This window comes from Ambystoma mexicanum, chromosome 6q, assembly GCF_040938575.1.
Source record: "Ambystoma mexicanum isolate Mex_15411 chromosome 6q, UKY_AmexF1_1, whole genome shotgun sequence".
NCBI lineage: Eukaryota > Metazoa > Chordata > Amphibia > Caudata > Ambystomatidae > Ambystoma > Ambystoma mexicanum.
Genome location: NC_090937.1, coordinates 1,032,983,342 through 1,033,003,690, shown reverse-complemented (window position 1 = coordinate 1,033,003,690; position 20,349 = coordinate 1,032,983,342). Strand labels below are relative to the sequence as shown.

General features: G+C 47.7%; 1 protein-coding gene across 1 annotated transcript in view; it reads right to left on the bottom strand.

Moving 5' to 3' along the window:
- Positions 1-12,748: 12,748 nt before the first annotated feature.
- Positions 12,749-20,349, bottom strand: part of LOC138516437 (general transcription factor IIE subunit 1-like) — a 427,511-nt gene continuing 419,910 nt past the window's right edge. Inside the window, exon 5 of the mRNA XM_069631559.1 lies at positions 12,749-13,839. Coding sequence (XP_069487660.1) covers positions 13,409-13,839 — 431 coding nt within the window. The 3' untranslated portion in view covers positions 12,749-13,408. The remainder of the gene's footprint in view (positions 13,840-20,349) is intronic.

The following is a 20,349-nucleotide window of genomic DNA, read 5'->3' as shown; positions in this document are numbered from 1 at the left end:
TGGTGAGGATCTTCACCGACAACACCACAATATTCTACATCCAGAAGCAGGGAGGCACCAGATCCCCAGCCCTGTCCAAGGAGGCCCAGGATCTGTGGCACTGGGCCGTCGCCCAGGGGATGTTTCTGGTACCCTTCCATCTAGCAGGAATAAAGAACGTCATCGCGACTCACTCAGCAGGGCAGGGAGCTGCGCTCGTGCCACGAGTGGGAGTTGCGTCAGGATCAAGCGGATTGACTTTTCCAACGATGGGGCAAACCCCAGATCGACCTGTTTGCGACGGCGATGAACTCCAAGTGCCAGAGGTTCGCCAGCAGGTTTCCCCAGCCGAGGAGCATGGGCAATGCTTACTCGTTTCCCTGGGATGGCCTGTTTCTGTATGTGTTCCCTCTGTTGCCGCTCTGACTCATCAACCAACTCAAGAGGTCCCGGTGCAGGATGATCCTTGTTGCACCGGCTTGGCCGAGACAGATCTGGTTCCCGGACCTTCTGGACTTGTCAACGTCCCCTCCAGTCAAACTGCCGACGGATGCAGATCTCTCCAGAGAAGGAGGCGCCATCCTCCATCACGACCCAGAGTTGCTGAACTTGCAGACCTGGCTCCTGCAGCACTAGAGTTTAGAGGGTACGATATCTCGGCAGACTGCAAGGAGGTGCTTGCAAAGGCCAGGGTGTCCTCAACTCTAAGGTGTTAAGGACACAAGTGGAAGAGGTTCTCCGGCTGGTGCCATGCACAGAAGATTAACCCTCTGCGAATTATGGCCCCTCAAGTGCTGCCGTACCTGCTGTTTCTGGCCAAGGTGGGGCTAGCTCACGCCTCCATCAAGATCCATCTTGCAGTGATTTCCCGTTACACCAGAACTACGGGACGGTCATCCCTGTGGTCTCATCGCCTGGTGAAGGAGTTTATGACGTGACTTTTCCGGTCGTTTCCGCCGGTGAAGGCCCCGGCGTGGGAGCTCACTGTGGTGCTGACCAGGCTCATGGGTCTGCCATTCGAGCCTCTACATTCGGCACCGTTGAAATTTCTGTCGTGGAAAACAGCGTTCCTTGTGGCCATCACCTCCGCACGGCGAGCGGGAGAGATCCAGGCCCTATCCTACAAGCCTACATACTTGACTTTCCACGAGATGAGGGTGGTGCTGAGGACGCACCCCACCTTCATGCCCAAGGTGCCGGACTTCCACCTCAATGAGCCCTTGGTGTTGTCAGTTTTCTTCCCATCGCCGTAGTCGCTGGCCGAGAGGATTTGCACTCTCTGGATGTAGCTAGAGCGCTGAAGTTCTAAGTGGACCGCACAAAGAGTTTTCGAAAAACATCACAGCTTTTTGTGATCTTTGGACCTGTGAATCAAGGGAAGGCCCTCTCGAAGGCTTCTATTTCCAGATGGCTCTCCGGCTGCATCATGCACCGTCATCGGTTGGCAAACCGACCGTTGCACGGCCGTCCGAGAGCCCATTCGACCAGAGCGATCGCTGCGACTACGCGTTCTTGTCTGGTGTGCCCCTGCTGGACATCTGCAGGGCTACTACATGGAGGTCGATGCACACCTTCATGAAATTCTACTGCATCGACCGGGATTCCAGGGAGGGGTCCAGAGTCGGCCAAGCAGTGCTGCCCAACCCGTTTGCCTGAGGGTGGGCCTGGTGAGGAGGTAAGAGTTGCTTGATGTTGAGTTTATGGAATGCTTAATGTTGAGCCTTGCCACCTCCCGTGGTTGTGCATGTGTGTACTGCTATGTATTCTTATATTCATGAGCATGTGAATCCATGCCAGACCCCATGCTGGAGAAGGAACAAGTTACTTACCTGTAACTGTTCTCCAGCATGGGTCTGGCATGGATTCACATGCAAACGCTCCCTCCTACCCCTCTGCGGCTCTTCACTTGGTCATACTGCCACTTTACGTGCTACCAAATCTGAGGCTGGCTGCCAGGGGCTGGGCTTAGGGAGAGGGCAGTCATTGGCTGGGGGCAGTATGACCCAGAGACCAGTGATTGGTTACTACTAAGAAAGACAGATCAGAAACGAAACTGATACTGATTTTTTCTTTACCGAGGATTCCTAGCCTGACGGAGAATATTCATGAGCATGTGAATCCATGCCAGACCCATGCTTGAGAACAACAATTACAGGTAAGTAACTTGTTCCATCTGTCGCCTTGACAGACTGTGCCTACAAAGCCATAATCTGAATGCAACAGCCCAGAATATGGACAGCAGATGATATTGATTCAAGTGGGGTCAAACGAAAGAGTAGCCGAATAGCAGCATTAAAAACTGATTTTAGGGGAACAAGTCGAGACAACAGAAGACCAAAGAGTGTAGTATAGTAATACAAAAAGACGTGAAAAGATTAAGGAAGATATGAGTAATTTAGTTGCGTCAAAGGTTAGGAAGGAACAAACTTTTTTAATGTTAAATAGATAGTGACAAGCTCGAGAGGAGATGGAGATATGATGTTTGAAAGCTAAAGCAGAATCAATGTAGAGTCCCAGACTGGGAATAGTAGATATGAAGAAAAGTCGAGAAGGAGGAAATGAAAGGAGGAGGAATAGGAGAGGGGATAGTAGTAGATGGGAAAAAGTGTAATTCCGTTTTTGTGGTATTAAGTGTAAGGTAGTGGGTGGACATCCATGATTTGATGGCCAATAGACATGAGGAAAGCTAAGTGTGAATATCAGAAGAGAAGGAGGAGGAGAAGACAGAAAAAGCAGAGTGTTATCAGCATAGAAATGGGGAGATAGATCGAAAGAAGAGATCATATTGGCAAGAGGGGAAGTGTAAAGGAAAAGGAGGAAAGACCGGCCCCAAGACCGACCCATGTGAAACACCACGAGCAAGAGAATAGGAATCAGAAGTTGTTCCAACCCAGGAGAGAACGTCCGATGGGATAGGTAGGATTTAAACCAGGAAAGAACAGAGCCAGAGAAACCAAAATAAGAGAGAGGCTAGGAGAAGTTGGTGATCAACAGTATCAAAAGCAGTAGAAAGATATAGTAAAATAAGAATAGAGGAATGTTTAGAGTACCAATTTGTGAGTAGCGAGTTTAGAACTGAGAGAAGAGCAGTTTCGGTAGTGTGCATAGGTCAGAAACCAGATTGAAAAACAAGGAAGAATAGAATTATTGGAAACAAAAGAGGAGACTTGGAGATAGACAAGATGTTCAAGTGATTTAGATGGATAAGGAGAGAAATAGGACGAACATAACATTAGAGCAAGAGAGGGATCATCCAAAGCTTTCTTCAATATAGGAATGATGGAGGCATGTTTAAAAGAAGGGAAAGTTTAGCAGCTAAGAGACAGTTATATAAGATATGGGACAAAGCCATTGCCTTTACAGCTGGCGCAGAGCACGCCACATTGACTGAGAGGAGTAGTGAGCCATGGTTGAGAAGGTTTACAGGAAAGGAGAGGCAAGATATAGACTATCGAGAGATGAAGAAAGTAAAGGAAAAAGAGTAGAGGCTACATCATCAGCAGTTAAAGCCGAGAAAGTAGAGTAAGATGGCAGAACAGCAGTAGAAGTAGAAACAAATCGTGAGGTATTGAAATTATGTAAGTCTCGTCGAGAGAGTATGCGAGGGAAGGTAGACACCACGGATGTAGGAGATATTGGAAGAATTGAGGTAAGAAGAAGATGGTCATCAGAGAGATAAACAGGAAGAGATGGCGCACTGGAAATAGACAGAGAGGGAGAAGCAAAGGTCAAGTCAAGCTGAGAGACAGAAATATGTGATGAGGGGGTGGTAACAGGGGAAAGGAAATAATAGTCCAGAATAGCAAGGAGTAGGAGTGATGAGTGAGTTGTGGCAAGGTGAAGATTAAAGTCACCTAAGAGTACAAGAGGGACATTCGAGGGAACAATAGTAGAGAAGTTTGTCACAAAATGAATTGGTGATGCCTGGGTGACGACAGATAAGGTAGGGTTTAGAAAAGTTAGTACATGAGTATTCAAATGAAGAAAATGTGGGAAGTATAATTGATGAAGGTGAAACAGTTACATAGTTGGAACGATATAGGATTCCTGTTCCTCCACTACGACCAGAGGACCATGGAGTATGGCAAAATGATGCGTCAGCAGTGGTTAAATAGGCAGTTACTGTAGTGTTAGGAGGAATCCATGTTTCAGTGATACAAATAAACTGCAAATTAAGTCTCAGAAAAAGATCCAAGACTGATGATGTTTTGTTACAGAGAGATCGAGCATTCCATAGACCTAGGTCAACTTGAAGTGGGTTTGCAGTACAAGGAGGGTATATGAGATTAGAGTAGTTCCGGGAAACAAAGGAGCACGAGTTACCCAAACAGACTGTAGGCGGCATCAAAAAAAATCTTTGTATGTAAATGTCACCAGCATAAGATGTAGGCAGCCAAAGGATCCAGACTTGAATGCTGGTCGAGCTGGTGATGTTAAGGCAGGTAAAACTGATATCGGCTGCATTTGGAAGGGTCGAATGGAGGGCTCATCATGAAAAGTGAGTTTGGCAACTAGTCAATATTTCTTGATCATTTTCTTTACTTGAAGAGTTTCAGGGGAATAGGTGAAACATGCCATCCTTGGTTCTTTATTAGCTCTGCTTTGTCCTGATAGTAGTGACTCTTGTGGGGGTGAATTTGACTCGTTTAGGAGATTTCTGAATTAGATTACTAGTATAACCTCTGGAGAGTAGTCTGGAATCCAAATCATCAACAGGAATTTTAAGATCCTGTCAATTGGTACACTTCTGGTGCAACCTCAAGCCAAATGGGATATTATCTCCCAGACTTCTTGGGTGAACGCTCTGGTAGTGCAACAGTGCTGTGTGCAGTTGGTTTCCTAAACAGGGTACACTTGATCTTGTCAAAATTTGTAAGTCACAGGTCCAGGAAGTTAACCTTAAGGCATTGTACTCCATTGTAAATTTAATGCGAGGATTAAAACGGTTGAGCCAGTTATAAAATTGTGAAAGATTGACACTACTACAATGCCAAATAAAGAGCAGAGAACATTGTCAATATATCTTTTCCACAATGATATTTTTTGGTGGAATGGGTTATTTTTTTAAAAGATATACTAATTTTCTAAAAATGCAATGTCCAATACCGCTAAACTAGGGGCAAAAGCCACCCCCATGGCAGTTCCACTAATCAGTAGATAACATTGGCCAGAAAATAAAAAAAATATAAATTGTAAGGCAATTGATGATAGTTTGACAAACTCTGTAGGGACTCTCTCTAGAATTAGTCTGTTAAGATTGTCTCCAATACATTCAATGGTATCATTTTGTGGCATACTGATATATAAGGACTGAATGTCCACAGTAAGTCCTCATAGCTGTTTATCTGTCTGCCTTCAAAGGCTAGAATGACAGGTTGTGTCTTTTAAATAGGATTCAGTTTGTTGACTGATAGATTTAAAAAAGTATCTATGAATTTAAATAATGGTTCAAGAATTGAACTACAACCTGAAACAATGTGTTTAGCAGGGGGATTTTGAATATCCTTATGCACTTTTGGCCATACATAAAAAGTCAGAGTCCTTCCTGATGGTAAATTGAGGAATTCACATTCTGTCCCAATGATCCAATTACGTTCAAATGCTAAATGAGTGGAGTCTTCAATCAGCCTTTGAATTTCCTTAGTTGTATCTTTTCTCAAAATGGTATAATCTCTATCATTTAACAGAGTCGTAACCATGGTGATTTTTTTTAAGAACACTTTCTGCATTGGATAGATTTTGCCTAAATGGGGGGGGGGGGGTTTGTAGAGCATAGAGATGTCGTAAGACGCACCTCTCAAAGGTAAGTATGTCTGTGGGGATCTGATGTTGAAGAGGAGTAGAAGTTGATTTAGGATGTAGTCCAGTGTCATTCTCAGAACCTGGATCCTCATTTTCTTTAAAAAGAACAAGTTACTCTCTTACCTGGTAACGTTCTTTCGATGGTATGGTCCGACAACATATTCCATATCTATGACAGTAATCACCACAGCTGTGCTGCTTCGGAAAATCTTTGAGTCTGCGTCCTGCGTCGATGATGTTGATACGTCGCCCTCGAGGAGCTCCTCCGACGGCCGACGTCACTGGATGTTATAAGTAGGACACACAACGCCCATAGCCTCAGTTGTAGTTTTTTCCCAGAACGTGTGGCACCAGTCTTCTGCCAGTCTGACCACACAAAGCCTTGCGGAAACGTAAGCTGCAATCGCATAAGAAATTCTGTAGCGGGGAAGGCAGGGAGGGAGCGATATGGAATAAGTCATCGGACCATCCCATCGAAAGAACGTTACCAGGTAAGACATTAACTTGTTCTTCGAGGGGATTGGGTCGTCCGACGTATTGCATATCTATGACAGACTCCCAAAGCAGTACCAACGCAAGGAGGTGGAAAAATTAGAATACAGAAATTTAGAATGCCCAATCAAATTGCAGAGTAAAGGACCGCCTTGCCAAAAGCCAGATCCTGCCCCCGGATAGAATCAAGGGAGTAGTGACATACAAAAGTATGGACCGAAGCCTAGGTAGCTGCATCACAGATGTTACGAATAGGAACACCCCTCTGTAGGGCAGTAGAGGCAGTCATACCCCTGGTAGAATGGGCCCGTAAGCCAACCGGTGGGTCCTTACCCGCCAAGCGGTAACATTCAGAAATTGCCAGAATAATCCAGCGAGACAAAGTCTGCTTAGTAGCAGCTTGTCCCAAACGCTTTCCAGCGTAACCAATGAAGAGTTGATCGTCCACTCTGACCCGGGACATGCGTGAAATATAAAAGCTTAAAGTTCTCCTAGGATCGAGCCTATGGAGCCTCTCCTCTTCCTTACCAGGATGTGGAGGAGGATAAAATGCCGGAAGAATAATAATCTGGCCTAAATGAAATTCCGACACCACCTTCGGAAGAAAGGAAGGACAATCTCTAAGGACAACCCTGTCCTTATGAAACACAGTGAAGGGTGGCTTAACTGAAAGTGCCTGTAACTCACTCACCCTGCGAGCAGAAGTGACCGCAACTAAAAATACAGTTTTAAGGGTTAACAGTCTCAAAGGACAAGAATGCAAAGGCTCAAAGGGAGCACCCATTAGAAACTTGAGAACAAGGTTCATATCCCAACCGGGCGGCACCTGGAAAGGTGACGGAGGGAACACATTAGTGAGCCCTTTCAAAAACTGAGAAATGAAAGGGATTTTAAAATAAGAACACTCCTCAGACGAGCACTTAAATATAGACAGCGCCACCAGGTAACCTTTGATGGTACCCACTTGCAGGCCTCTGTGGGCCAAAGCAAGCAAAAAAGACAGAACCATAGGAATGTCACATAAAAAGGATCCACATTCTTAACCCTGCACCAGTCGCAGAACTTTCTCCAACGGCACAGGGACTTTGTTGCGGGCCTCCTGGCCGAAAGCAACACCTCCATCACGTCTTCAGGGAGGTCCCAATCCTTATACCTCAACCTTTCAGAAACCAAGCGTGAAGGTTGAGGGTTCTGACCTCTGGATAGAGAACCTGACCCCCCCCCTCCCGTGAGAGCAGATCGTCTCGGTAGGGAAGACTAGGTGAAGGGCAGATGGACAAGTCCAGAAGGTCCAGGTACCACGTCCTCCGGGCCCATACCAGAGCAACGAGGATCATCCGGCAACCAAACCTCCGTAACCTCTGCAGCTCTCCACCACGAACGCCTCTCCCAAGGCCCCTCTTGGAGGAAATTCCCACGTGCAGAACCTTTCGCACTTCCGGTTGACACTGGAGGTGAAGAGATCCACTTGAGGGGTCCCCCAAAGGGCAAAGATCTCCAGGAGAATCTCCTGAGCCAGCTCCCACTCGAGAGATCATGCTCTGCCTGCTCAGAGCGTCCGCCGTCTCATTTTCATCTCCGGCCAGATGAACTGCCGAGATTGTAACTTCCTGCTGGATTGCCCAGAAACAGAGCTGCATCGCCTCCCTGCACAGAGGAAGTGACCCTCCCCCCCCCCCCTTTTTGTTGAGGTAGTGCCTGGTCACTGTGTTGTCCGTCAGAATCAGGACATTCTTTCCTCGCACCTTCGGCAGAAAAGCCTTCAGGGCAAGCCTAACGGCCCTCAGCTCCAACAGATTGATATGGAGTCTGGACTCCGACGGAGACCAACGACCGCTGACTCAACTCGTTAGCATGAGCTCCCCATCCCATGAGGGATGCGTCCGTCACGAAAGTCACCTCCGGCCAGGGTAGCCAAAATGAAGCCCCCTTCATCAGATTGCCTTCGACGGCCCACCACAGAAGGTCCTGGGCGGCACCTGAACGGGGTCCGACATCCTGCCTGAGGACTGAGACCACTGGAGATTGAGTGCCCATTGCAAAGATCTCATCCACAACCTGGCCTCTGGCACCAGAAAAATGCAGGATGCCATGAGGCCGAGCAATCTCAAGAACTCGAACGCTGGTAGATTCTGGGCAAGCTGAAACCTGTGCACCATCTGCTGAATGTGAAGCGCCCTCACCTGAGGAGGAAAACACTGCCCCAGGGACGTGTCGAGCACTGCTCCGATGTACTGGAGCCGCTGCGTTGGTGTCAAATGGGACTTCTTTAGATTGAGGGAGAAGCCCAGCCTGTGAAGGGAGTGGCAGGTGATGGACAGATGATCCAGGACTTGCTCGGGAGAGCTCCCCCCCTGATCAACCAATCGTCCAGGTAGGGGTAGACGTGAATCCCCCCATTCCTGAGATGCGCTGCCACCACCACCATGAGCTTGGTGAAAACCCTCGGGGCGGAGGTCGATCTGAACGGCAGGACCCGAAACTGAAAGTGCGAGTCGCCAACCGCGAACCTCAGGTACTTGTTGTGCTTGGGATGGATCGGCACATGGAAGTAAGCATCCTTGAGGTCGAGAGACACCAACCAGTCCTGAAGTTGAAGAGCCTGGAGGACTTGAGAAAGAGTTACCATCTTGGACTTGTCCTTCCTGAGGCGCTTGTTCAAACCGCGCAAGTCCATGATGGGTCTCAATCCCCCGTCTTTCTTTGAAATCAAAAAATAAGGGGAATACCATCCCTTGTTCCTCTCCGCTAAAGGCACCAGTTCTATGGCGCCTTTCTCCACAGGGCTTGAATTTCCAGCGCAAGGAGCGGATCCGGACTCTTCAAAGAGAGGTTCCCTGGTGGGTTTTCTTGAGGCCTCTGCCAAAAAAGGAAGACAGTAGCCGTGGGTTATGATCTCCAGAACCCACACATCCGAAGTAATGGCTTGCCACTCTACAAGATGCTGCGCCAGCCTTCCCCAAACCGGCGAACCATGGGACCTGGCCTCATGACTGAGTGGTAGCAGCTGCGGCGTTGCCTGAGGGCAAAGAGGCAACTGCCTGAGCGGCCTTGGCACCTCGAGTACCTATGTTTCCACCTCTGGCACTCTTACGATGGCCTCTTTGACTGCTAGCTCCCCTTGCTTTACTGAAGGACGAGTAATAGCGGAAGGAACCTCCCCTCCATTGCTGTCCCCTAGGACGAAAAGGCAGAGGTTGGCGAACTGCAGCGCCCTACGACTTCGTTGCAGCTTTGGAGGTCTGCAACCTCTCAAGGCTCTCGTCAGCCTTGCTGCCAAAAAGGTGTTCACCGTCAAAAGGCATGTTGAGGAGCTGGGACTGCACATCAGGAGCGAACCCATACTTCTGCAACCACGTAAACCTGCACATTACGGTGCTCACCGCCATGGACCGGCTGACACAATCCGTCAAGTCCAAACCCGACTGAACGGCCTCACACATAGCATCCTTGCCATCCTGAACCATAGCAAGGAAACCATCCCGTTTGTCCCCTTCGGGAATATGATCAGCCGCTAATGCAACACAGTTCCACAGAGTGTGTGTGAAACGAGACAAGGCACATATGGAGTTGGCCGCCTGAAGCGCCATACCCCCTGAAGAAAACACTTTCTTCGCCCAGCCGTCAAAACGTTTGTCGTCCCTATCCGGAGGGATGGTAGGCTACGACGCCTGCTTTGCCGGGGCCGTAGCGGCCTGCACCACCAAACTCTCCGGGGTGGGGTGCCTAGACAAGTAGCAGGGGTCGCTACTGGCTGGACGGTATTTTCGCGACAAAGACTTGCCCACTGCCGGGAGACTCTCCAGAGCAGTCCAAGCCGCCGCCACCCTTCTCTGCAGAGCCATATGAAAAGGCAAAACCGGGTCAGTGGGTGGAGCGAGATCAAGGATGTCCGTGAGATCATCCTGAACGAACTCCCCTGGGGGAGCTGACTAACCCAAGTACTCGGTAACCCGAGACATAAGGCGCCGATATGAAGAATCGGCATGAGAGCCAGGCTCCGGCCGACAAAACTCCACCTCCGGAGAGGTGTCCAGTCCACTGGCATCATGCAGCGACTGCCTCAAGTCATCAAACTGGCTATGGCCCGAGATAAGGTCACCTGGAACCGTAACCGGAACCAGGCCGCCATCAGAGCCTTCATCACTGAAATGTACTCCAGGCGGGGAGAGGAAGACCTCTGTGGACCAAAGCAGTGCCGGACCTTAGCCATAGCCTTTCTAGGGGCAAACCCTGTGCCACGGGGCCCCTCCGACACCACCGCCTCGAAAGGTGTTGAGGGTGCCGAACGAGTCGGCGTCGACAGAAAAGGTGTCGAGGGCGCTGAACGAGTCGGCGCCAGCGTCGACAGAAAAGGCGTCGACGTCGAGCGAATCGGCGTTGCCATCAGCTGCAACGCCGCCAGCATCGGCGGCGTTGACACAGTCCTCGAAACCGGAGCTCTGAACGGGTCTCTCGACAACCTAGGCGCCAACGGCGTCGACGACCCCCTCGGAGGCAGAGCCTCGAGAGAAATAGTCGACGACCTTGGCGCCACAGTCGTCGACGTCTTCTTCGAAGACGGCACAGGATCACCCGGTCTCGAGCTCGTCGAGGACCGGGACCTGGCATGGGCATGGCGAGAACGGCTACCCTTGTCCGAGTGGGACCTCTCCCGCGAGCTGTGCCGACCACTCGAGCCCGAAGGCGTACGAGCGGTGTCTCTCGCCCGGTGCTAACCGACCCCACTCGGAGGCGTGAACGAACCGGTGCCCTGCGTTTCCAGAATCGCTAGCATCTGCTTCCCGAAGGAAGCCCATTCCTCTGGTGTCGCTTGCATGGAGGGATAAGCGACCCGCCGATGGGCAGAGTCCTCGGAAGAGGACGGGGAAGGCGACCTCGAATGCCTCGAAGAGGCGGAGGAGTGGCGAGACCGACTCCTGGAAGGAGACCCACCGCACTTACGACGATGACGCGGAGAGTCGCCCCTCGAGTCATCCGTCAAAAGCCCTGCAGACCTCGACTTCCGGGGCTTAGACACCCGGCCTACCGACAGCTTCTTCTTGCGTTACCGCAAGGCCTTTGCATTGAGCGACTGGCAATCGACAGTCGTCCATATCGTGGGCCTCCCTGAGGCACCAGACGCAGGCGTCGTGCAAGTCCGTGACTGACATCTTGGACCCACAGTCCCCGCAGTTCTTGAAGCCCGGACGCGGGGTTGAAGACGAGAAAGACATCGCCACGAACAGGTCTTCACAACAAACCGAACAGGTTCAACGAACCGAGAATAGAAAACAGCAAACTCCAACGAATCGAGGCGTACCGAGATTCACGAAGCGAACACGTTCGCGGAAAAAACGGAACTGAGGCTATGGGCGTCGTGCGTCCTACTTATCACATCGGGTGACGTCGGCCGAGGTCCTCGGGGACGGTGCATCGACGCAGGAGCCAAAGATTTTCCGAAGCAGCACAGCTGTGGACATTACCTGTCATAGATATGGAATACGTCGGGAGGACCCAATCCCCTCGAAGTGACAATTATACACTGTACAACATACATGAAAATGCACTGAAAGATAGGCTCCCATGGCTGTTCCCTTTTTAAAGTTCAATGCTCAAACATCTATACTACAAATGCTGTGCTCAAAGCAAGTACAAGCATATATAAGCTTCAGCCTGACACAATACATCATTATTCACCATTTTAGGGATGATATGGACTGCTTACCTGCAGGGCAATAGTCTAGGAGCCTCCTCAACACCTACACCATCACATCGCCCCTTGCGCCACCTGACATGCTAAACGCCGTCTGCCCCTCTCCTACCTGCCACAGCTGTACCCCTCCTCTGTATCCTACCCCCTGCTGTATATCTGTTCTGTTACCACTGAAAAGCGCTCCATCATGCATCTGTATTGTTGTACACCTCTGTAGAGCGCTCAGTTGCTTCTCGAAGCCAGGTCCACGCTGAATAAATACCATAACAATAAGTGTAATGTATGGGATTTGTCTTGCCCATGTCGAGGATGGGCAGTGCAGCTTATGCAGTTTACATCCAATGGTAAACCGTAGACCAGTGGTCTTCAAACTGTGTGGCTGAACCCGCGGGGGTGGGAGGGTGAAGACGAAGGATGTCCAGTGGGGAGGTGCGAGTCTCTTCCAAAAGGGAGTGCAATGACTGCTGTTAATAGAAAATATATCTGCAGATTTGGCCTCTGAGGGGCTCAGCAACAATATTTTTACTCAAGGGGGCGCCCAGCATAAAAAGGTTTGAATACCACTGCCATAGAGTCAGGAGAGGCACAATTAGTTTGCCTTTAGACTGATAGGTGACAGGGAAAAGGCTGCTCACCAAGATGATGGGTCTTGATTTGCAGTAAAGTGTGAAGCGCGCGTCAGCACATATTACAAATGCTGATGACAAAGTATTGTGTTTTTGAAAGCAGCACTTTCTTTGCAAGCAGGATTATAAACATATAAATTACTCAACGAACTCAGCATGTTTACATTTTAATGTGGTATTGCTAATCTTCCATAATGTCACAGTGCAAATGCATGAAGTATTTTGAAATATGTTAGATAATTGCCCTTTGCTTTTTGAAACAAACAACCTCAATTATGCAACATACACTGCCATTATATTTTAGATAAACAACGAAATAAATAATTAACAAAGAACCAAGTGCTTTCCTTCCTAAAAAGGTACATCTGTTTAACTGTGGAGGAGTTGCCCCCAATACACCAAATGTAGGTGTATGTTATCACATGCTATTACAAGAAAATTATTATTTTCCAAATTTCTAAACAAATAATGGCTCACCGCACACAGCATTTCATTCTGGTACAAATACAAAGATGCAAAATGGACAAAAGGATCCACTGCAATGTGCATTAGAAAATAAAGGTATCCCATTCCACACAGACAAGTGAAATCAGAAGAGGTTTTCATGAGAAAGTTAACTACAAAACGCTCATCGTAAGACACTTCTTGGAATTATGTAATGAACTAATAGCAGTCTGACCTCAACCTCATACAGGCACATACAGATTCATATGAAAGGCACTCAATAACTACATGCAGGTCTTTTTTGGTTTTGCTTGAATCTTGATTGCGGTGTGGAATTTCCTCATTCATAAACTTAAATCATGTGCTATAATCACTCAAAAGCAGATTGGAACATTTGCTGTCCCACCTTAATGTAGGATTCACGCTCTTCGTCTGTCATAAATGAGACTAGTTGGGGATTTTGGCTGACCTCGCTATAGAGGTGTGGTTGCCCAGCTACCATGAGAGTTGGATCCAGGGTCTCTTGCTCCTCTTCTTCATCCTCCTCCTCCTCATCATCCTCCTGTGGCTTTACGTCACTATTTGCTGTGGGTTTACAGGCATCTGCCTTAGTTTGCTTTTTCTCCTCTTCTGATTCACTGGTGTCACTTTCAGAGTCACTTCGGGAGCTCTTTGAAACAGGAGGAAGTCCTGGACCAGTGGATTTCGACTCATGAATTAGAAGAGTCCTGAACACTTCGCTGTCGGCATTGGGGTCCTCCTTGTTATCGTTTTCATCTGTCACGGAGGGCATGTCTAGAGCTGAAAACAGGAGAACAACATTTAAACATTTTTCTCTGTAAATGAGTAATCAGCAGGATTGTAAATGTGTTTTGATGAGTAGAGCTTTATCCAATGGATGTTGAAATAGAGGACTGTTGCTACATTCACAGGACACTACACACGTGAGCAAGACATCCACAATGAAAAGCAGAAATATCAGAAACCAGGTTTGCAAAGTTAGAAGGTGGTCATAGAAACTGAGTGACTTGTTATATTGATGAATTCCATATGCCTAAACATAATCGAATGGCTCTATATAATCCATAAAGGATCCGCACTGATGCACAACTTTGGATGTGCCAAATGCTTTGGCTGTTAGAATTCAATTACTGTGCATTAACATGAAGGATCACGGTACAAGTTCAATTATGTATATTTAAGCTCAGATCCAACCCTCTTCGTGTAGGAGGGTAAGAATGGTACTATACTGCAAATTCATCTAAAGCAGCATAAAACGTTTTAAAGTAAATAAGGAATGAAGCTCTTAAATTACAGGCATCATATATGTGTAAAACTGCAGAATTATGAATGCTGACAGAGAATCGATTAAAATAGACAACCTATTTCATGGGACTAAAACCCATATCGACCCAAGCTGGTTTCCCATTGAGGTGCATGGGGGCATTAGATGTCATCAACAGACTCCACTCGCAGGAGTCTCGATGACATCATGGAAAGGTTCTCAGAGCATTTCTGCTTGGAGCTAGTTCAATCAGATTTTGTACAACAGCCATGTTATCTGAGGCAAAAATACCACTGAGTGCATATGAGTGCATGGTGTGCCGAGAACGCATGGTGTGGCAACAGCCCCTTTTAAAACTAGATATTCGCCACTCAGTGGGGATCAGGGTCACCAGTCCCTCATGCAGGAGAACTCTGCAGCCCCACACAATGTTTTACTCAGTTTGCCGCAGCCTGCTGTGTTTTGCTGAGGCATAGCAGTAGACATGTCCACAGGTGGTTCTTCTAAAAAAAATAGATCAATTTCCTTTTTGCTAAAAACACTAAGGGGGTCATTACCTATCACTTACTGGGTACCGGGTCCGGGTTCCTTGAATGAGGAATTACCGGGCCATTCCGACCTTGGAGGGCCGGTAATTCCCCATTCCAGGAACCCATCCCCATTCGAGCCCCCATAGGGCTCAATGGGAATGGGGAGGGTGCTAAAAGGCCCTTTAATAACGGGCCCCTTGTTAGCACCCTGGTCTGCTCGCGGGACCCGCTAAGGACGCCTAGTTTTAACAGGCATCCTTAGCGGGTCCCGTGAGCAAAACTCGTAATGAGGCGGTAAGGGGTTGACGGCTCCGGCAACTTTACCGGTGCCGTTAATCCCTTACTGCCTACCTCGTAATGACCCCCTAAGTTATCTGCTTACGTTAGGAGAGGAGCTACACTCCTTGAAGGGAGAGGGTCCTCAAAGCCAAGGTTAAATGGATTCCCTTCAGGGTCCCAAGTCCCATTATCTATTTCCTAAGGATGCATGCCGTAGGATCTTCTCATGTCCCTGAACCAAATTCCGACAGGTCACCCCTGGCTAGGCTATTGGGAGGATGGCTTAAACAGGTAGTCTTTGGTCTTGCTTGGGGAAGGGCTCCGCTCGAGTACCCATCATGAGGCTGTTGACGTACTGGGGAGTCTGGGGGATCCCTGGGCGGCATCTTCACAGAGCAGGTGGTAGCACAAAGCTCCTAGGCCCATCACCCAGCCTCCAACATTGGGCTGCCCCACAGTCCCCATTCGAGGCATCTTCAAAAGTTCAGATACTTAGTTTTTGGAAACGTTAATTTTGTTCTGGATCGGCCACTGAAGGCTAGTTTTAAAAGGCAACCTTCCTGTATTTAGGAGGACAGGGGGAGAGGGGCGTTTAGCATACAACAATATGCATAAGATGAAATGCAGACATTGCACAAAAGATTCCAAAACAAGAATCGCACGCACTTCTACACTTAAACATGGCGACAAGTTATACCGACTGCTAGAAGAAAACACGTTGCCAGCAGCTGCCACAGTCCCTGAAATGCATGCACCATCTGGCATAACCATATAGAATATCTTGTTTAAATCCAGTAACAATTGAGCCTAAATAGGGCACAAATGTACCCAACAAGCACTTTTTGCCCAACAAAAATTCGTGATCTGTGCTAAAAGAAGCTACATTTACAGAACTCTAGTATGGGTGGCTATGAAAGCCTGGTGGATCGGCAATGTGTGTTAAGCTGTTACTGAGAAGCAGCAAAGGGCTAGAGTCCATGGTGCAGGGGCCAGGGCCACTTCCCGCTTTGCGATGCTGTGACCAGGGGTTTTATATAGCAGATACTGCAGGGCCTTTACCTCATTCCAATGGAGGAATATTGATAGTACTCTGAATCACTCAACCCTCCCTTTCCCATTCACTAAGTTGACCCAATAGAACAATATCTTTGGGAGGTCATCTTCAATACAAAGATCAAGGACGTGAGGGAGCAAGCCCAGTCTGATGGGGAGGACACAAAGATTTGTCCCCACCCATCCTTGAAGACTTTCTCCCTCAACACTCTCCAAACAATCAGAAGACTTGGCAATCTTTTGAATTTACGGCCACGTAAACTCCTGAAAGCACATTCCCTTTAGGCGATACCTATAAATGAGGGAGGTGGGAGTAAAGTAGAGCCGCCTTGTGGAAAAATGTGGGCTACAAGATCCGGGAGAAAATGTAAACATGGGCTGGACCACCATTTAAAAGATCCTGGTGCCGACACCTCATTATTTTTTTACAAACAGTACTAAAACTGATCCACTCATTTCGGGCAGGAGATATCCAAAACCCATAAACATGCGGTCAGTCTGTTCTTCTGGTGAGGCATTTTTAACTAAATTGATACTGTAGACCTGCACAATATGCTAAATGACAAATGTTTGAGTGCAGATTTAGGGCTGGCTCCCCTCCAACCTTTCCCCATCAATGAGGTTCCATTCCCCAGAATAAGGATGGTGCGAAGCACCCACTCCCTCGGGATCTTCCATTTAGATGACCAGGGAAGGGACATCACTTTTGGATCCCGAACCGGAGGGTCGACAAGCAAGGGAGGATCACCTGAGTGGAGGGTCATGATGGACTGAGAAGAGGATACCCAAGGGTGAAACATGGTATTCACACAGTCCCAAAAAAATACCCCAACCAGCCTTGATGGGGTATCTCCAATCTCACCCCATCTCCCCCTCCCAACAAATACTGAGACGAGGAAGAGGCAACTAAGATCAGTAAAGATTACCTATAGGAATAACATGGGGAAAATAAGGGCAACCTACCCTAGAAAGAACATAAGTTGTCCCACTAATAGAGTCAGCAAGGGTCAGGCCTTCAACAGTAACCATTCACACTTGACTCCACGTGACTGGCCTTCTCACTTTAAAAAAAAGGTGTGGTTTTACCCAAGTGGATGAGCGAGTAGGACAGCGAGAGCGAGTTGGGGGGAGAATTGAGATGCCAGAGCTGCCCAGGACTGAAGGCCAGAGACCGGATGCCGAGACACTGAGAAGCTGCATTTCAAAAGAGCTAAATTGTGGCGAGGGAGCCGTGTCTCCAGGGAGCCAAGAAGAGTCTTGTATGGGAGCCGAGAGGCGTGCTGGTCCTATTCAGAACTTGGGAATGCGAATGCTCATTCCCCTGGGCCAGTGAAACAGCCCAGGAATGTCTGAGGGGCAGGCGGCGAGACCCTGACCTTGGAACAAAGAGCTGCTGTAGAGTTGAAGCACAGACGCCAGCCTGGTGAGTCTCAAAGCATTGCAGAGCTGGGTTTTAAAGAGCGTGATACAAAATACTAGAAATGCGTAAGAAAGGATTGCGTTTGTGCGAGTGTTTGAAGCTAACAGAAACATTTCAACAATACAAAGATACAAATAACAGTGCAAGCAAGAAACTAGGGAGACGCGCGTGGGTGAAATAAAGAATGGAATGAAGTCAGACAATGAAAGGATGCAAGTGGAAAGAGGGCCAGAAGCCCATAGAAAAGGTGCAAGAGGCATGAAACGAAAAGACAGTGTAAAAAGGGTGTGAGCGACCTGGAAAGAAAGAAACAAGTGCAGGAATGCCCAGAAGAGTGAAAGAAGCATGCAAGAGACACAACAAAGGGAATCAAAGGACAGTGCAAGTGTGCACGACAAAGGGAAAGGAATACATGAAAATGGTGTAGAAATAACCAGAGGATAAAGCGTGCAAAGGAAAGCAAGAGTAAGAAAAAAGAGGGGCAAAGGGTCAGTGGTTGCGCTGAGGAAAAGCAAAGATCCCGACAACGACGGCCATTAGAAACATCAGTTTAGAGTTGGAACCGGTCAGGCCTTCCACCAAACCAGAAACTTTCATTTTAAAACCTTTATTTGCTAATACTTTTGAGTCGGTCTCTTAATACCATACATATCTCACAATGGGCATCATAAGAGATTAGTTTCAAAGGCGGGGAACCAGTATATACTGATCATCAGTCACTGAGAAAAAAAAACCTACACATTCTCGTGGATTAAGGTTCTTCTATTCTACCTTTATGTCAAAGCTTCTGGAAGAAGTAAAAGCATGAAGATTATCTATAGGCCTTAAACTGATGTTTTAGTGCAGTTCCAGAATCAAACTCTAAATGATCTTCTGGGGAGATTGGGAGCTGGAAAAGTCGACAATATTCAAGTCTGAGGACCCTGTTTGCTATACACAAAACTCTGCAAGAATCCACCAGGTTTTCCTGGTTTCAGCTGGTGTACAGCATAGAGCCTTGGGATATCCTCAACATGCTCAAGGAATAAAAGAAAAAGCCAAGAAGATTCAACCCTGAACTCAGTCCATTTTGTGTAGCAAACCATGAACAAATGCCTCGGTTCATAAATTGATGAATCTGTATGAAAGTTGCTCAGGATAACCAAAAATGCCTCTATAACTGCTAGGCTTGTCTTTGATGATTCAAATTTGGTGACAAGTTTCTCATGTTACGCCTTACTTCATATAATAAATTGCTCACTCAATGCATGGCATTTATCCGGTCACTGATGTGATCAGTAATCACAACTACCTGGACCAGCAACCAGACCATAGGAAGCTACCCCAGATCTACCAAGTGAATTGGTTTATAAGAATGGAAAGAAGGCGAGGATGGAGACTAGTGCCAGGAGGACCAAAGCCCTACCAGACCCAAGAACCTTGGGATTTCTTAAGTGCAGTCTCAAAAACTATTGTTGACCGAACAATTATTTTTCATCATAAATACACCCCACCAGGGATGCCACTACAGATAAGACCTCATCACCAGCATGAAGCCAAATTATCAGGCATGTAGTACAGAAGATGCTGACATTAGGAGCTATTGAACCATCCCTTAACAACATGGTCTCCTCTTTCATTTAGTGGGGTATCCATGCAGAAGCTAGTGCTTTTGTAATAACTTTCAAAAGGCTAATGAAATGCAACTATCCGATGCTTACCCAATGGTTCGGATTGATGATACAATTGAAGGAATTAGAGATTGGGTGTATATTTCAATGCTCGACCTAACAAGAGGACCAAATTCGAGCAGGCCTTCAAGACAAGGAAAGTCGGCTTTCTCCACATTGGACGGACTAGGGCAATTCAACATCTTTCCTGTTAAATTTCAAGGAGCACTGCGAAGATTCCTAAGGATCCTTCACTGAAACCCTGCCTAAAGTCTCCTCCCAGGTGGCTAGGGAAAGGCAGATGCTTCCTGATCCCGACCTTGGGGTGGTGTACTGCGGGAGGATCACCTAGCAGGAGACAAGGTCCAGGTTGGTGAGGAGATCCTAGGGATGCGACCCAATAGTTGTCTTCTGAAAGGAAGTACCTTTCTGGGTTGCCAAAACAGGTAATGGCATGTTGTCATTATAATGTTCCTGACCCATAAATAAGATCTATGACTCTGGGTACAAGTTCTGTTAAATCTGAGCAAGACTTGTTAACAGAAAGATCACAAGGCATTTCAGGGTAAACACCCTCCTTACTCCCAAAGTATAATGTAAAAGGATCTGGCAAAGGTGCCTGAAGTCAAATGTCTTCCTCTGTAACCACACATTCTAAAAGTCCCTCTTTGATTGATTATAAGGGGAATAAATCTACCCTTAAATCAATTCAATACTTTAAAGAAACACTTTGTTGAAGGGAACTACAAGTCCCCTAATCCCACGAGTACTGGGTTGAGGAATAGGGCTGAAGAGGCATGCTGTAGCAGTAGTCTGGCAATTAAGCCAAACAGCCCACACCTGGCAGGCTAAAAGGACCCCTCATGTGCAGGCAATTGGAAGGAGCTGGAACTGTGACTGGAGCGTAAGCTGCAGTAGTAGTAGCAGAAAGAAGAAGACACGAAGCTGGCAAACCAAACAGAAGTGGTAGAACAAGGAGGGATGCCAGAATGTGGATGCAGCAGATTTCACGTGCTTGTTCTGAGAGGGTCCTGTTCCCCCAAACTCTGAAGTGCATACGCTGCACAGCGAAAGACATGCAGAGAGGCTGTCTTT